At 49.1% G+C, this 18,890-nt stretch overlaps 1 protein-coding gene across 2 annotated transcripts in view; it reads left to right on the top strand.

The window, feature by feature from the left end:
* LOC116967778 (transforming growth factor beta-3 proprotein-like) overlaps positions 1-14,998 on the top strand; it is a 45,973-nt gene extending 30,975 nt beyond the window's left edge. For both annotated transcript variants that reach the window (XM_033014383.1, XM_033014384.1), the window contains 5 exons: positions 5,371-5,485; positions 8,652-8,741; positions 9,920-10,061; positions 11,350-11,506; positions 14,329-14,998. In XM_033014383.1, the coding sequence (XP_032870274.1) occupies positions 5,371-5,485; positions 8,652-8,741; positions 9,920-10,061; positions 11,350-11,506; positions 14,329-14,487 (663 nt within the window). In that variant the 3' untranslated portion in view covers positions 14,488-14,998. The remainder of the gene's footprint in view (positions 1-5,370; positions 5,486-8,651; positions 8,742-9,919; positions 10,062-11,349; positions 11,507-14,328) is intronic.
* Positions 14,999-18,890: the final 3,892 nt, after the last annotated feature.

Below are 18,890 nucleotides of genomic sequence, written 5' to 3'. Positions count from 1 at the left end.
AGCTGCTGTTGCTGGAGTTCGGAGTCGGTCACCAACCAGGTCAGCTCCCGATGTTGCCGTCTACAGGACCCACGACCGAAGCCTTGCGTGTGAGTGAGCGCGCATGCGCCCGCCGATAAATTGTGTCCCCCCCATGTTTTGAGAGCAATTTCCGTGCCTGGATAGGCATCATGGTCGGCATAGACGAGATGGGCTGAAGGGCCTGTTTTGTGCTGTAAGACACTATGACTTTAACGACTGCAAACTGAACTCAGGGACCCACTGAATCAACAGCTTTGGAGACTGGAATGGAATGATTTTTTTTTAGGCTTGTGTGGAGTGGGAGTGAGAGAAAGTTGGTTTGAAATCTGGTCGTAGACGCGTTGATATAAACCAGAGACCATGGGTGGGGTTGGCAAGATGTGTTGCAATTCTGTCAAAGCAGCTTGCAACACCGGTAATCCACAACCCAAACATCTAGATTCCCTCTCCCCTGACTCTCAGTCTGAAGAAGGGTCTCGGCCCGAAAAACGTCACCTTTTCCTTTTTTCCAGAGATGCCGCCTGTCCCGGCTGAGTAACTCCAGCGTTTTGTGTCTATCTTCAGTCAGTGTCTGCGTTTTTGTTTCGTGTTACCAAGTGTGTCCACTCGTGCCTTATAGCTAACATCTCCTAATCCGGCCATTATTCTGGTAAACCTCCACTGAACTCTTTCCCAAACCTCCACATCCCGTAATGAGGCGAGATCTGCCGATACCCCAAATGTAGCCTAAAGGGCCTGTCCCGCCAGCATGCGACTCCATGCGGCAAGCGTGACCTAACGTGGTCGCTTGAGCCGTACGGCCTCGCGGGGCCGGTCCCACTTCGATCGCCGGAGCCGTATGGAGTTGTGCGGAGCTGGTCCCGACATCGCGTGGGGCTCCGAAAAACTGACCGTGTTCAAATATTCCGCGCGGCAACGGCCTGCCGGCCCACAGCCGCCTCGACGCCGTACGTCACGCTCGAACTTCCCGCGGACTTTGCTCGAACTTCCTGTCACTCACTCGACCTCCGCACGGCCCCCGCTTCTGGTTTGGTCACGCTTACCGCATGCAGTCGCATGCTCGTGGGACAGGCCCTTTCGGTCGCGCTTACCGCATGCAGTCGCATGCTTGTAGGACAGGCCCTTTCGGTCGCGCTTGCCGCATGCAGGTCGCATGCTCGTGGGACAGGCCCTTTACTGAAGTCCTCTAAAGCTGCAAGATGACTTCCTGATTCTCAAACTCAATGCCCCGACCGATGAAGCCACGCATACCTTCTTTACCACTCCATCTATCTGTTTAGTCACTAAAAAGAGGCAATTCAAGGGACAAGAGTTTACCCAACTTTCTATATGACTAAGAAGGAGGCTCTTTGGCCCATTGAGTCTATGCTAGCTCAGAGAAATCCCATTCCCATTCCCATTTAATTTTCTCCGAGACCTGTTCTCTCTCACATTCCCAACAACTATTGGGTGGCACGGAGGCGCAGCGGTAGAGTTGCTGCCTTACAGCGCTCACAGCGCCAGAGACCCGGGTTTGATCCTAGTTACGGGCGCTGTCTGTACGGAGTTTGCATGTTCTTCCCGAGACCTGCGTGGGTTATTCCAAGAACTTCTGTTTCCTCCCACACTCCAAAGACGTGCAGGTTTGTAGGTTAATTGGCTTGGTATAATTGTTAATTGTCCCGTGTGTGTGTGTGTGTGTGTGTGTGTGTGTGTGTGTGTGTGTGTGTGTGTGTGTGTGTGTGTGTGTGTGTGTGTGTGTGTGTGTGTGTGTGTGTGTGTGTGTGTGTGTGTGTGTGTGTGTGTGTGTGTGTGTGGATCGCTGGTCGGCGTGGATCCCTGGGATGTCAGGACTTTCATATGAAGAAAGACTGGATAGACTCGGCTTGTACTCGTTAGAATTCAGAAGATTGAGGGGGGATCTTATAGAAACTTACAAAATTCTTAAGGGGTTGGACAGGCTAGATGCAGGAAGATTGTTCCCGATGTTGGGGAAGTCCAGAATAAGGGGTCACAGTTTAAGGATAAGAGGGAAATCTTTTAGGACCGAGATGAGAAAAACATTTTTCACACAGAGAGTGGTGAATCTCTGGAATTCTCTGCCACAGAAGCCTGCCACTGGAATTATCTGCCACTGGACTCTGGTCCTGTACACGGGGGGGAAATGGAGGAGGACTGGCCAAATTTTTGTGCCTTCCACCACAGTGATGAATGCTGTGGTGGATGTTTGTGTTACAGTTTTATTGTGTGTTCTTTATTATTGTACTGCTGCTGACAACCCAAATTTCCACCAACCCTGGTTGTGTGGCAATAAATTATATCTATCTATCTATCTATCTAGTTGAGGCCAGTTCATTGGCTATATTTAAGAGGGAGTTAGATGTGGCCCTTGTGGCTAAAGGGATCAGGGGGTATGGAGAGAAGGCAGGTACAGGATACTGAGTTGGATGATCAGCCATGATCATATTGAATGGCGGTGCAGGCTCGAAGGGCCGAATGGCCTACTCCTGCACCTATTTTCTATGTTTCTATGTTTCCGCGCTGTATCTCTAAACTAAACTAACCGATCCCTGGATTCTACTAACCACCTACACTAGGGGAAATTTACAGTGGCCAACTAACTTCTCGTCTTACACATCTTCGGGATGTGGGAGGAAACGCAAGCAGTTGACTCAGAGAGTGACGTCAACATTGCAAACTAGTTGGCCATCGCAGCTGGTCATGACAGCTGAGGTATTAAGGAGGGGAAGCACAGACTTAAATGTTGGTGGCAAGGGGAACAGGGGAAGTGCATGGACAATTATTTGCGGGTGATGTGGAATTTCCTTCCTGTATGGCTGGTGGAAAGAAAATCAAACAACAAAGGAAGTAGACAAAAGTGCTGGAGAAACTCAGCGGGTGCGGCAGCATCTATGGAGCGAAGGAAATAGGCAACGTTTCGTCCCGAAACGTTGCCTATTTCCTTCGCTCCATAAATGCTGCCGCACCCGCTGAGTTTCTCTAGTTTTTTTGTGTACCTCAGATTCAGATTCAGATTCAGATTCAGATTCAATTTTAATTGTCATTGTCAGTGTACAGTACAGAGACAACGAAATGCATTTAGCATCTCCCTGGAAGAGCGACATAGCAAATGATTTGAATACCTGCATAGAAACATAGAAACATAGAAAATAGGTGCAGGAGTTTCGGGCCGAAACCATTCTTCAGACTGATGCAGGGTGTGGGGGGGGGGGGGGGAAGAAGAAAGGAAGAGGAGCAGCCAGAGGAGACACAAAATGCTGGAGTAAAGGGGCCTGTCCCACTTTCACGACCTAATTCACGACCTTTTTTACTGGTGGACATTTTTCATCCTGTTGAAAAAATGCCCCGACCTACTTGATGCCACGAGTACCTACGACCAGCATCACGGACTCCTACTACCTCGTGATGACCATGCTGCGTGTATGAGTCAAGGGCAAGGGTGGTGAATCAGGTCGTGAAAGTGGGACAGGCCCTTTTAACTCAGTGGGACAGGCAGCATCTCCAGAGAGAAGGAATAGGTGACGTTTTGGGTGTCGGACTGAGAGTCTGGGGGGGGGGGGGGGATATTTAATAAACATCCTCTCATCCAGGCAGCATCGATTTACAAATTGTCCCCAGTTTACAGACAAGTGGTAGAATCCGGGTGGGAATGAATGGGGATTTGGGGGTTAATTAAATAAATAATAATTAGTGTAAAGGGGTGGTTTAAGGTCAGTACGGTTTCAGTTGGCTGAAGGGCCTGTTTCCCTGCTGTATCTCTCTGACTATATTTTAATGGGAATTTCGCAGAAAGTTATAAATATTGAGAAAAAAAACATCTCTTGATGCTCCTGAACACATCATCAGTGATGTAATTTGGGGTCATTGAGTGTTTGGGGTCTTTCAACATCAGACACCCTCGCCCAGGCGACCCAGCCGTGGTTGATCCGACCACGACTTGTGTTCAGCTGGCATTCGCTCCTCCCCATGGACCTCCTCTCCTGATCCAGAGCCATCTCGAGGCCTTCTCTGCTGCCTCTGTGGTGTTCTTGATGGCTCTTCTCCTCTTCTCCCCTCTCCACTCCATTGATGCCCAGTGCACTCAAGGCTTTGTGGAGAGATTGCCCTGCAAAACCCCTGCAGCCGACCTCGATGGGCGTACACCTTGCCTGCTTACAGCAGTCTATGACCAGCTCTTCATACTTGGCCATCTTCCTCTCCTCCAGACGGTCCTCCCACGGCACTGTCAGTTCCAACAAGACGATGTTTTTGGTCGCCTCTGAGACCAGGAGGATGTCTGGCCCTCAGGGTGGTCGTGGCAATGTGCCGTGGGAACTTCAGCTGTTTCGCCAGGTCTACGGAAACGCTGCCAGTCCTGCACAGTCGCCAGGATTCCTGACTGATTCCTGGCTGCTGTGGTTCTTGGCAGCTGCACTCCGACCTTCACGAAGGTGATCATCTGGGTGGTGGGGCTGTGCTGATTCCCATGCTGATGGCTTCTGCAATGGGTTTAAGAACCTGGTCGTGATGTCAGGTGTACCGGCCCTGCCCAAGAGCCTTTAAATGATCTGTGTATAAAATCACCCTGAGCAGTAAGCATCTATAAAGAGAGCGTTCTCACTTGTTCTTGCTAGTTATGCCTCAAACAACACTCCTAAGTGTACAGATGCTGGTTTAAACCGAAGGTAGACACAAAATGCTGGAGTAACTCAGCGGGACAGGCAGCATCTCCGGAGAGAAGGAATGGGTGACGTTTCGGGTCGAGACCGTTCTTCAGACCAAAGATAGACCACTCCTGCTAAATGCAATGGGCTGACGTGTAGTACGCAACGGAGCGGAACGTGGGCCTTTTTTTCATCCATTTCAGTAACCGGACCCGACGCGCAGTGTAATCAACGTTGCGGGGGAACAGTTTGGGTTAATAAATTAAAATTCTGAAAATGAGGAGAAGATTTTTCCCAAAGAACTTTTATTTTTACGAGGATGTTCCCGTAACCGGCTTGTTCCGTCTCCGCACTAGTATCTTTGCTCCGCTACGGGATCTTTGGTGCGGAGACGGAAGCCGGTTACGGAAATGGGGCCGAAAATGACCCGCGAATCTGCCCATGGCCGTACTAAGTCTTTTTCGTCGAGTGGACGATCTTGCTCGCTGTAGGGTCTTTGCTCACATCAGTCTGAAGAAGGGTTTCGACCAGAAATGTTGTCCATTTCCTTTGCTCCATAGATGCTGCCTCACCCGCTGAGTTCCTCCAGCATTTTTGTCTCCCTTCGATTTTCCAGCATCTGCAGTTCCTTCTTCAACAAAGTTTAAAGCAGATTTGCAGGACAAGATTTATCACTGAAATAACCCTCATGTCCTATTTAATTCAGATCCATTCCAATGACAGCATCTACCTGGACAACCGACTACTGAGAACCAAGGGGACCGACGAACGGATCTCATTTGATGTGACCGAGACTGTGAGACAATGGGTCTTGAACAAAGGTAATCTTACGGCAGTCTTTAGACTTTAGAAATACAGCGTTGAAACAGGCCCTTCGGCCCACCGGGTCTGCACCGACCAGCGATCCCCCCCCCCCCCCCGTCTGATGTTATCCCAGTTTTGTAACCTACACACTAGGGGCAATTTTACCAAAGCCAATTAACCTACCAACCTGGGTAGACAAAAATGCTGGAGAAACTCAGCGGGTGCAGCAGCATCTATGGAGCGAAGGAAATAGGCAACGTTTCGGGCCAAAACCCTTCTTCAGACTGATGTGATGGTCCATAGATGCTGCTGCACCCGCGGAGTTCCTCCAGAACTCTTGTCTACCTTCGATTTTCCAGCATCTGCAGTTTCTTCTTAAAGCTACGAACCTCCACTTGCCTTTGGAGTGCGGGGGGGGGGGAACCGGAGCACCCGGAGAAAACTCACGGGGAGAACAGTCCGTGCAAACTCCGTACAGACAGCACCCGAGGTCGGGATCGAATGGGGTGTCTCTGGCCCTATTGTGCATTCTTGTAGCACCTTTCACAATCCCTTGAGCATTTGCCGATACGTCTTTCAATACAGGAGAGGTGGCAGGAGACTGGAGGGTGGCAATTGTTGTGCCTCTATTCAAGATGGGCAGTGGGGGAATGCTGGGAACTGTAGGCCAGTGAGCTTAACATCTGTAGTTGGAAAGTTACTAGAGAGTATTCTGAGGGATAGGATATACATGCATTTAGATGGACAAAGATTAGGGATAGTCAGCATGGTTTTTTACGTGGGAGGTCGTGTCTCACGATCGAGTTTTTCGGAAGGCTGGAACTGCCACTAAGTATGCCTGGATATTCAGATTTAAGGCACCTACATTAGACTCCAATTTATGGAATATAGCTGTGCCTTCAATAAAATAATCCCATCCAATCTCATCTCCAAACTCCAGGATTTGGGAGAATTCAACATTCACACCAAAGATAGAAATAGAAATTAGGTGCAGGAGTAGGCCATTCGGCCCTTCGAGCCTGCACCGCCTGCTCCTATAGCGGAGCAAGATAGACCACTCCTGCTAAATGCAACGGGCTGACGTGTAGTACGCAACGGAGCGGAACGTGGGCCTTTTTTTCATCCATTCCAGTAACCCGACCCGACCCGACTCGCAGTGTAATCAACGTTGCGGGGGAACAGTTTGTGTAAATAAATTATAATTCTGAAAATGAGGAGAAGATTTTTCCCAAAGAACTTTTATTTTTACGAGAATGTTTCCGTAACCGGCTTCCGTCTCCGCACTAGTATCTTTGCTCCGCTACGGGATCTTTGGTGCGGAGACGGAAGCCGGTTACGGAAATGGGGGCCGAAAATTACCCATGAATCTGCCCATGGCCGTACTATGTCTTTTTCGTCGAGTGGACGATCTTGCTCGCTGTAGGATCTATGGTCCACGCTGCTGGATTGTAAGCTAGCCAAGCAAAATATGAGGCGCTGTTCCTTCAATTTGCATGTGATCACCTGAGTGAAGACTAACGTGGACTTTGAGTGTAGATAGACACAAAATGCTGGAGTAACTCAGCGGGACAGGCGGCATCTCTGGAGAGAAGGAATGGATGACGTTTCGGGTCCAGACCATTCTTCGGGATGAGAGTCAGGGGAGAGGGAGTCTAGAGATATGGAAGGGTAAGGTGTGAAAACCAATAGATCAAAGCAGACGATAGGGAAATGTGGAAAGGTTCATTGTTAGCTGAGGGGAAGCTGACAACGAGGCACTCAACCAGTAACATTAATCAGAAGGAACTAGTTGGCAAACTAGGTAGCGCAGCGGTAGAGTTGCTGCCTCACAGCGCCAGAGACCCGGGTTCAATCCTGACTATGGGTGCTGTCTGTACGGAGTTTGCACGTTCTCCCCGTGACATGCGTGGGTTTTCTCCAAGATCTTCGGTTTCCTCCCACACTCCAAAGGTGTACAGGTTTGTAGGTTAATTGGCTTGGTGTCAATGTGTAATTGTCCCTGGTGTGTGTAGGGTAGTGTTAATGTGCGGGGATCGCTGGTTGACGCGGACTCGGTGGGCCGAAGGGCCTGTTTCTGCGCTGTAACACTAAACTAAAACTAATGTGGGGGGAGGGACGGAGAGAGAGGGGAATCAAGAGTTACTTGAAGTTAGAGAAATCAATATTTGTACCGCTGGTAGACAAAAGTGCTGGAGAAACTCAGCAGGTGCAGCAGCGAAGGAAATAGGCAACGTTTCGGGCCGAAACTCTTCTTCAGACTGATGAAGGGCGGGGAGAAGAAAGGAAAAAGGAAGAGGAGGAGCCCAACGGCTGAGGGAGAGCTGAGAAGGGGAGGAGACAGCAAGGGCTACCAGAAATTGGAGAATTCAATGTTTATGCCGCTAGGGTGCAGACTGCCCAAGCGGAATATGAGGTGCTGCTCCTCCAATTCATACCGCTGGGTTGTTAGCTGCCCAACGTCTTGACATTGAATGAAGTCTATGAAGTTGGGATCAGTATGTTAGTGAGTCAGGTTGAATCTTCCTTGGAAGAACAAGACTTTTTGGCACGAATGGGCCGAATGGCCTACTCCTGCACCTATTTCCTATGCTTTAGTGTTGAGATACAGCACGGGAATGGGCCCCTTTGGCCCACCAAGTCCGCACCGACCCACACATTGACACTATGTGTCGGGACGACAGATGGCACAATGGGCTAAGTGTTCGGCTGTCGACCGGAAGGTAGCCGGTTCGAATCCCGCTTGGAGTGCATACTGTCGTTGTGTCCTTGGGCAAGACACTTCACCCACCTTTGCCTGTGTGTGAATGTGTGTGAGTGACTGGTGGTAGGCGCAGATTGGCAGCCACGCTTCCGTCAGTCTGCCCCAGGGCAGCTGTGGTTACAGAAGTAGCTTACCACCACCGAGTGTGACTGAGGAGTGAATGAATAATGCGATGTAAAGCGCCTTGAGTATTAGAAAGGCGCTATATAAATCCCATCCATTATTATTATTACTATCCTACACACACTTACAATGAACCTACAAACCTGCACGTCTTTGGAGTGTGGGATGAAACCGAAGATCTCGGAGAAAACCCGCGCAGGTCACGGGGAGAACGGACTGATAAGCGCCCGTAGTCGGGATCGAACCCAGGTCTCTACCGCTGCGCCCCCTTCGCTTACTCATGGTTTGTTTCCTTACAGTTCGCGAGCAACATCTGAAGATCACCGTACACTGCCCCTGTGATGTCGATGTTCCCAAAGACAAAAAAAACCTTCAGCTAAAGTTTTTCGGTAATTATACCATTTGTTCCTGAATTAAAAGGCCATCTTGACCTCCTCGTAGTCTCTTCAACGGCGGAAATTTTGGGAGCTGCAAGGCTTATGAGCAAAACCAACTTAACAGGATAGTGAAGACAGCCAGCAGGATCATTGGTGCCCCACTCACTCTCCTGTTGGAGATCTATAAGAAGCGGAACATCCGCAGAGCCATCTCCATTATTAAGGACCCCTATCACCCATCTTCTCTATTCTGCCACTTGGGAAGAGGTACAGGAGCATCAGCTGCAAAACCAGCAGGATGCTCCACAGCTTCTTCCCACAGGCAATAAGACTGGTTAACGGACTGTGTCCCCTCCCCATACATCATACACCAACACATCTAACCTCGCCCATACTTTGACAGCTAGGCATCTGTCAAAGCAAAGCCACTGTTCCGTCTGAATGTCTGTTTCTATTTTATTGTCATTTTTAGGCCTATTTTATTTTAGATATGGTAATTTAAATTTTTTAAAGCTCTATGTATTTATTAATTGCACTGAATGGGAACTGATCGAGAAACCGTTTTTTCGTTTCATCTGTGTATGTAACTGAACTCAGTTAAAATGACATTCAAATAAATACTGAATACTGAAATACCCATTGTCCACTGAGAGGGATAGTCAGCATGGTTTTGTACGTGGGAGGTCGTGTCTCACGAATCTGATCGATTCAAGAGAGAGCTGGATAGGGCTCTTAAAGATAGCGGAGCCAGGGGATATAGGGAGTTGTGAGTGTGGAATTCTCTGCCTCAGAGGGTGGTGGAGGCCGGTTCTCTGGATGCTTTCAAGGGAGAGCTAGATAGGGCTCTTAAAAATAGCGGAGTCAGGGGATATGGGGAGAAGGCAGGAACGGGGTACTGATTGGGGATGATCAGCCATGATCACATTGAATGGCGGTGCTGGCTCGAAGGGCCGAATGGCCTACTCCTGCACCTATTTTCTATGTTTCTATGTTTCCTGCATCTAGCTCTTCTCTTCTCGTTTCTCTTTATCTTTATTCTTTAAAAAAATATTTAAAAATTGAAGCTATGTAAGAAATCTATAATTAAATTGGCGCTTATTATTATTTGTATATATGCTTCTAATAAAAATATTTAATTTTTAATTTAAAAAAAACACAGCTCTCTTTACCTGCTTCTGCTTGTCCCACAGGGAAAGCGAGGGGGGACATGGGTACTCTCTCGGCGATGAGTCCGAAATGGCCACACATTCTCATCATGTCCACCCCGTCTGCCAGAGCCGCGATGCACAGTCGTAGGAAACGGGACATCAGCGAGGGATCCTGCTTAGCCCAGTGAGTTGGCTCAGTTCCGTTTCCCATCAGTCTGGAAAAGTATCTCGAGCCGAAACGCCACCCATCCCTTCTCTCCGGAGATGCTGCCTCACCCGCAGAGTTGTGATTGAGGCGTAGAGTGCAGCGTAGGTTCACGAGATTGATCCCTGGGATGGCGGGACTGTCATATGAGGAAAGATTGAAAAGACCTGGGCTTGTATTCACTGGAGTTTAGAAGGATGAGGGGGATCTTATAGAAACATATAAAATTATAACCATATAACAATTACAGCACGGAAACAGGCCAACTCAGCCCTTCTAGTCCGTGCCGAACACTTATTCTCCCCTAGACCCATCTACCTGCACTCAGACCATAACCCATAAAAGGACCGGGACAAGCTAGATGCAGGAAAAATGTTCCCAATGTTGGGCGAGTCCAGAACCAGGGGCCATTTAAGACTGAGGTAAAAAAAAAAGTTTTCACCCAGAGAGTTGTGAATTTATGGAATTCCCTGCCACAGAGGGCAGTGGAGGCCAAATCACTGGATGGATTTAAGAGAGAGTTTGATAGAGCTCTAGGGGCTAGTGGAATCAAGGGATATGGGGAGGGCAGGCACGGGTTATTGATTGGGGACGATCAGCCATAATCACAATGAATGGCGGAGCTGGCTCAAAGGGCCGAATGGCCTCCTCCTTCCATGTTTCTATGAGTTACTCCAGCATTTTGTGTCTACCTTCAGTTTACCATCACGTGCATCCTCGCCGACCAGCGATCTCGTGCACTAGTCGCACCCAACACACTAGAGACAATTTACGCAGCTGCACGTCTTAGGATGTGGGAGGAAACCGAAGCACCCGGAGGAAACCCACGTGGTCACAGGGAGAACGTGCAAACTCCTCACAGGCAGCACCTGTAATTAATATTGGAAGGGGGTCTCTGGCGCTGTGGGAAGAAGCCAGAGCACCCGGAGAAACCACACGTGGTCACAGGGAGAACGTGCAAACTCCACACAGGCAGCACCCGTAGTTAAGATTGAAACCGAGTCTCCGGCGCTGTGGCAGGAAACTAGAGCACCCGGAGGAAACCCACGTGGTCACAGGGAGAACGTGCAAACCCCGTGCAGACTTGCGCCCGCAGTCAGGATTGAACCCGGGTCTCTGGCGCTGTGAGGCAGCAACTCTACCGCTGCGCCACCGTTAACGATCTGTTGAGCTCAAGGTTGAGGCCTGTGTGGAGAAGCGGGCTCTACGCACCCTGTCTGGTGAGCCCGCCTGGATTAACCCTTTCCATTCCGTCCCTTGCCGACAGGTCCTCTGAGGAGCAGGCGTGCTGCGTTCAGCCCATGTACATCAACTTCCGCAAGGACCTGGGGTGGAAGTGGATTCACGAACCCAAAGGATATCACGCCAACTTCTGCATGGGACCCTGTCCATACATCTGGAGTACAGACACTCAGCATGCTGTGGTAAGATGCAGTAGTGTCACTAATTGTACACTCGATGTGGGAACATTATCCTTCCTCAGTAGGAGGGTCTAGAGTTAAACAGCAGGTTGCAGCGAGACCTGGGTGTCATGGTACAATAGTCATTGAAAGTAGGCATGCAGGTGCAGCAGGCAGTGAAGAAAGCGAATGGTATGTTGGCTTTCATAGCAAAGGGATTGAGTATAGGAGCAGGGAGGTTCTACTGCAGTTGTACAGGGTCTTGGTGAGACCACACCTGGAGTATTGCGTACAGTTTTGGTCTCCTAATCTGAGGAAAGACATTCTTGCCATAGAGGGAGTACAGAGAAGGTTCACCAGACTGATTCCTGGGATGTCAGGACTTTCATATGAAGAAAGACTGGATAGACTCGGCTTGTACTCGCTAGAATTTAGAAGATTGAGGGGGGATCTTATTGAAACTTACAAAATTCTTAAGGGGTTGGACAGGCTAGATGCAGGAAGATTGTTCCCGATGTTGGGGAAATCCAGGACAAGGGGTCACAGTTTAAGGATAAGGCAGAAATCTTTTAAGACCGAGATGAGAAAAACATTTTTCACACAGAGAGTGGTGAATCTGTGGAATTCTCTGCCACAGAAGGTAGTTGAGGCCAGTTCATTGGTTATATTTAAGAGGGAGTTAGATGTGGCCCTTGTGGCTAAAGGGATCAGGGGGTATGGAGAGAAGGCAGGTACAGGATACTGAGTTGGATGATCAGCCATAATCATATTGAATGGTGGTGCAGGCTCGAAGGGCCGAATAGCCTACTCCTGCACCTAGAATTCGGGCAGGGACTATGTTCTATGTTTCTATGTAAACACATGTAGATATGAACACATGCTCCTCGTGCAGTGATAACACTAACAGAGTTACCCCTCTATCTCAAGTTGATATGCAGATATTAAACATGCAGATATTGAACACATGCAGATATAATAATAATAATAATAATAAATTTTATTTATGGGCGCCTTTCAAGAGTCTCAAGGACACCTTACAAAAATTGAGCATGTAGAGGAAAAACATGTAAGGGGAATGAAATAAATAGTAGAGACATGACTAGTACACAAAGTAAAGACAGAATTCAATACAAAACACAATATGAGGCAATTAATGCACAGATGAAAAGGGACGGGGACGTGGGGCTAAGGATAGGCAGAGGTGAACAGATGGGTCTTGAGGCGGGACTGGAAGATGGGGAGGGACACGGAATTGCGGATCAGTTGGGGGAGGGAGTTCCAGAGCCTGGGAGCTGCCCTGGAGAAGGCTCTGTCCCCAAAACTGCGGAGGTTGGACTTGTGGATGGAGAGGAGACCGGCTGATGTGGATCTGAGGGACCGTGAGGGTTGGTAGGGGGAGAGGAGGTCAGTGAGATATGGGGGGGCCAGATGGTGGAGGGCTTTGTAGGTGAGGACCAGGATTTTGTAGGTGATCCGGTGGGAGATGGGAAGCCAGTGAAGTTTTTTGAGGACTGGAGTGATGTGATGCCAGGATTTGGTGTGGGTGATGAGTCGGGCGGCTGCATTCTGGACCAGTTGGAGTCGGTTGATGTAGGTGGAGCTGATGCCAAGGAGAAGTGAGTTGCAATAGACCAGTCGGGAGGAGATGAAGGCATGGATGAGTCTTTCAGCAGCAGGCGGTGTGAGAGAGGGTCTGAGTTTGGCGATGTTGCGGAGATGAAAGAAGGAGGTTTTAATGACATGGCGGATGTGAGGCTCAAGGGAGAGGGTGGAATCAAAGATCACGCCAAGGTTGCGGGCCTGGGGAGATGGGGAGACAGTGGTGCCGTCGATGGTGAGAGTGGGGTTATTGATTTTGCTGAGTGTGGCTTTGGAGCCTATGAGGAGGAATTCTGTCTTATCGCTGTTGAGTTTGAGGATATGAACACATGTGGATATGAACACATGCAGATATTGAACACGTGGATATGAACACATGCAGATATGAACACATGTAGATATGAACACATGCTCTTCGTGCAGTGATAACTAACAGAGTTACCCCTCTATCTCAAGTTGATATGCAGATATTAAACACATGTAGATATGAACACATGTAGATATTAATTGCGTGGATATGAATGAATGAATGAATAGTTTATTTCGCTCACACATTAAAAAGAACAAAACTTTACAATCTGTGTGAATATGAACCAACACTGTATCCATTTCACACAACGTTCACATAATCAATGACCGAAAAAGGAATAGGCTGAAGCCACAAGGCTTATTTTTGCCTATCCTATACATATATGAACACATGTAGATATTAAACACATGTAGATATTAAACACATGCAGATATGAACACATGTAGACATGAACACATGTAGATATGAACACATGTAGATATGAACACATGTAGATATTAAACACATGTAGATATTAAACACATGTAGATATTAAACACATGTGGATATGAACACATGTAGATATGAACACATGTAGATATGAACACATGTAGATATGAACACATGTGGATATTAAACACATGTAGATATTAAACACATGTAGATATTAAACACATGTAGATATGAACACATGTGGATATGAACACATGTAGATATGAACACATGTAGATATGAACACATGTAGATATGAACACATGTGGATATGAACACATGTGGATATGAACACATGTAGATATTAAACACATGTGGATATGAACACATGTGGATATGAACACATGTAGATATGAACACATGTAGATATGAACACATGTGGATATGAACACATGTAGATATGAACACATGCTTCTTGTGCAGCAGTAACACTAACAGCCTCTGCCCTCTGTCCTTCCCACGGCAGGTGTTGGGTTTGTACAACATGCACAACCCTGGTGCATCGGCGTCTCCGTGCTGCGTGCCGCAGCTGCTGGAGCCACTGACCATCCTGTACTACGTGGGTCGACAGGCCAAAGTGGAGCAGCTGTCCAACATGGTGGTGAAGACATGCAAGTGTAGCTGAAGGGCCGGTGTGACAGGACCAGGGCCCCGAATGCCAGCCTGGCCACGTCCCCACCCAGCGATGAGCCGGACAGCCCACGGGCGACTGGCAACGGCGCAACTCGGCGCACGGTGACCAACTGTGCCAAACTGGAGCCCCCTCTTCCCCCCACCTCGTTGGGCGTGGGTGGGGGGGGGTAAAGACCACTACTTTAAGAGTCTCCGAACAGCCCAACTCCCACCTGTACAGTTTTAGCCCCACACAGATGGCCAGCTCGGGAGCACTGCTGTAGGCTAAGTCTAGTCTTATTCATATTTTTTTAACTTGCAGAGATTCTTATAATTTATAAATCAAGAGCTGTATATAAAATGGTTGATTTTTGGAGCCTGTCTTTAACATAGTCCCATGGGTCTGGGCGGCAGCTGGTGGAACCACTGCCTCACGGTGCCAGAGACCCGGGTTCGATCCTGCCCTGGGGTGTGTGTGTGTGTGTGTGTGTGTGTGTGTGTGCGTGTGTGTGTGCGTGTGTGCGTGTGTGCGTGTGTGTGTGTGTGTGTGTGTGTGTGTGCGTGCGTGTGTGTGTGTGTGTGCGTGTGCGTGTGCGTGTGCGTGTGCGTGTGTGTGTGGAGTTTGTACGTCCTGCCTCTGACCAAACATCCTACAGCGAGCAAGATCGTCCACTCGACGAAAAAGACGTAGTACGGTCATGGGCAGATTCATGGGTAATTTTCGGCCCCATTTCCGTAACCGGCTTCCGTCTCCGCACCAAAGATCCCGTAGCGGAGCAAAGATACAAGTGCGGAGACGGAATCCGGTTACGGAAACATCCTGGTAAAAATAAAAGTTCTTTGGTAAAAATCTTCTCCTCATTTTCAGAATTATAATTTATTAACACAAACTGTTCCCCCGCAACGTTGATTACACTGCGAGTCGGGTCGGGTCGGGTCAGGTTACTGAAATGGATGAAAAAAGGCCCACGTTCCGCTCCGTTGCGTACTACACGTCAGCCCATTGCATTTAACAGGAGTGGTCTATCTTGCTCCGCTATAGGATCTTTGCCTGTGACCACGCGGGGCTTGCTCCGGGTGCTCCGGTTTCCTCCCACATCCCAAAGGCACGCGACGCGGGTCTGTCGGTTACTTGGCCCCTCTGTAAATTGTCCCCTGTGTGTAGGGGCTTGGTGTAAGTGTAAATTGTCCCTGTGTGTAGGGGCTTGGTGTAAGTGTAAATTGTCCCTAGTGTGTGTAGGATAGTGTTCGTGTGCGGGGATCGCTGGTCGGTGCGGAAGGTCTGTATTTCTAAACTAAACCAAACTAACAAGGTAGTCAAAAATGCTGGAGAAACTCAGCCGGCGAGGCAGCATCTATGGAGCGAAGGAAACAGGCGAGCTATTTCCTTCGCTCCATAGATGCTGCCTCACCCGCTGAGTTTCTCCAGCATTTTTTGTCTACCTTCGGTTTTCCAGCATCTGCAGTTCCTTCTTAAACTAACAAGGTGATCATCCCTTTCTTATTTCTCAGCTCCCCCATATAGCCTTGCTGGATGGACCATCAATAAATGTAATCTCTGACCACTACTGTGACATCACCTATGTTCACTTCTCCAAGGGGGGGTGGAGTGCCTTGTGTCCTCGGCTCGGTCCCCACGGTATTGTCCCCCCCCCCCCCCCCACGTGAACCACGCTATCCTGGCGGCGCTGGCCGTCGCCAGGGTGATCCTTCCCCCTTAGATGCCGCGCACTTCACCCGAGCAAATCTCTAGTCATTTTTAGAATTGCACTATAACACTGTGGACATGATTTAATATTTTGAAATGAGGATAATCTGTGACTATATGTAATGGCGAGCAGGTTACTTGGACGTTGGTGTGCTTGTGTGTGCATGTACGTGCATTTGTGTGTGTGTGCATGTATGTGCATTTGTGTGTGTGCATGTATGTGTGCATGTATGTGCATTCGTATGTGTGTGCATATATGTGCATTTGTGTGCGCATATGTGTGTGTGCATGTATGTGTGCATTTATGTGCATTTGTGTGTGTGTGCATGTATGTGCATTTGTGTGTGTGCATGTACGTGCATGTGTGTCTGCATGCATGTGCATTTGTGTGTGTGCATGTGTGTGCTTACATTTGCGTGCATACACGAGCGTGTGCATGTACGTGTGTATGCATGCATGTGTATGTTTGTGCATGTGCATAAATATGCATGTGAGTGTGCTTATGTGTGTGCATACACACATGCGTGTGCGTGTGCGTGTGCGTGTGTGTGCATGTAAATTCATATGTAAATGTCCTTTCATGTATGTGCATACGAGCGTGCGTGTATGTATGTACATGTGTAAACATATGCCGGTGTGCATGCACGTGTGTGCGTGTGCGTGTATACATGTGTGTGTGCTTGCATGTGTGTGTGTGCTGGCGAGTCTTTCTCACGGAGTGGCTGGGGCCACTAGTTTGAATCGTCGGACCAGGAGAAGGATCTTCGGCCCTTCGCCTGCGCTGCTGTTCACTGGGATTAGCACTGATCACGATACGAGTCTGTGAAGCTGCCCCTGGTCCACACCCACCCGCACCCTCGTCTCTCAGCGATGCACCAGTCTCTGGCTTGTTCCGAACGGTCGCTCAGCTGAGGCGAATTTGAAGTGAGTGGTCCTGCTCCCTCCGCAGAGGTCCTCACACTGTGAGTGAGGCGCGGGCAAAATACAGAGACAACCCTACACGAGTGCTTCGTGCGGTGCTGAGGTCAACGGTGAACTTGTGGAGGCTCCGTGCAGACGTACACCTCCACGTGTCAATGTCCTGTTCAACATGCCTGAAACATGGGCCAGTCCTTCACAACGGAACGGAGAGCACTTTCACCCGGGTAGCCCGTCTCTGACCTCTGTAATACATCGATTCAGTATTAGCAAAGCTGACCAGGTCTGGTGTCGATAAGTTCCCCACACCATCCACAGTTTGGACATTTCTAATGTATAATAACACGTTTGTAAATAAATGGATGAATTTTACAAAGATCTCTGCAATGCCTGTGCTTTGTCTGCTTGCCAGGGGGTTGTAAATGTTGTGTTCAGTTTAGTTTAGAGATACAGCGCGGAAACAGGAAATACTGTAACATAAATGCACTCAAGCCTAACGCAAGGACAATGGGTAGAGTGGGAAGGGGAAGACTCAGAGTGAACAATATTGTTCTCAGGCAGCGTGAAGTGTAGATGGAGTCAACGTTTGTGGTGGGGGGGGGGGGGAGGGGGGAGAGGGAAAGACACAAAGTGTCGGAGTTATGCCCCTGTCCCACTTAGGAAACCTGAACGGAAACCTCTGGAGACTTTGCGCCCCACCCAAGGTTTCCGTGCGGTTCCCGGAGGTTGCAGGTGGTTGCCGGAGGTTGCAGGTAGTGGAAGCAGATAGGGAGACTGATCAAAACCTCCGGGAACCGCACGGAAACCTTGGGTGGGGCGGAGGTTTCCGTGCAGGTTTCCTAAGTGGGACAGGGGCATAAGTCAGCGGGTCAGGCAGCATCCATGGAGAACAAGGATAGGCGATGTTCCAGGCTGTCCCAGATGCAGATGCTGGAAAATCGAAGGTAGACAAAAAGTGCTGGAGAAACTCAGCGGGTGAGGCAGCATCTATGGAGCGAAGGAAATAGGCAACTTTTCAGGCCGAAACCTGAAATCCATGTTCTCCAGAGATGCTGCCTGAGTTGCCAGGGTTTCCAGGTGCGACACTCCCTATCCAAGAATAAGGGGCCGGCCATTTAGGACTGAGATGAGGAAAAACGTTTTCACCCAGAGAGTTGTGAATCTGTAGGAACCAGGTGGTAGCACCAGCTCGAGGGGCTGAATGGCCTACTACTGCCCCCTCTTCTGCTGTTCTTTAGTTTAGTTTAGAGATACAGCAGGGAAGCAGGCCCTTCAGCCCACCGAATCCACACCGACCAGCGATCCCCGGTTGGGGATGATCAGTCATGATCACATTGAATGGCGGTGCTGTCTCGAAGGGCCGAATGGCCTACTCCTGCACCTATTGTCTATTGTCTATTAATGTTATCCTACACACACCAGGGACAACTTACATTTATTTCAAGCCAATTAACCCACAAAGGAATTAGGAAAAGGAAACAGGCCCTTCAGCCCACCGAGTCCGTGCCGACCAGCGATCCCCGTACACTAGCCCTATCCTACACACACTAGGGACAATTTACAATTTTATTGATGAAAATTAACCTACAAACCTGTACGTCTTTGGAGTGTGGGTGGAAACCGGAGCACCCGGAGAAAACCCACGGGGAGAACGTACAAACGCCGCGCGGACAGCACCCGTAGTCGGGATCGAACCCGGGTCTCCGGCGCTGTGAGGCAGCATCTCCACCGCTGCGCCACCGTGTCGGCCCGGTGAGATATTGGCCAAGCTCGGAGCTGCAGGCGGAGGC

This window comes from Amblyraja radiata, chromosome 41 (assembly GCF_010909765.2).
Source record: "Amblyraja radiata isolate CabotCenter1 chromosome 41, sAmbRad1.1.pri, whole genome shotgun sequence".
NCBI classification, from domain to species: domain Eukaryota; kingdom Metazoa; phylum Chordata; class Chondrichthyes; order Rajiformes; family Rajidae; genus Amblyraja; species Amblyraja radiata.
This window is presented reverse-complemented; position numbering and strand designations above follow the sequence as displayed.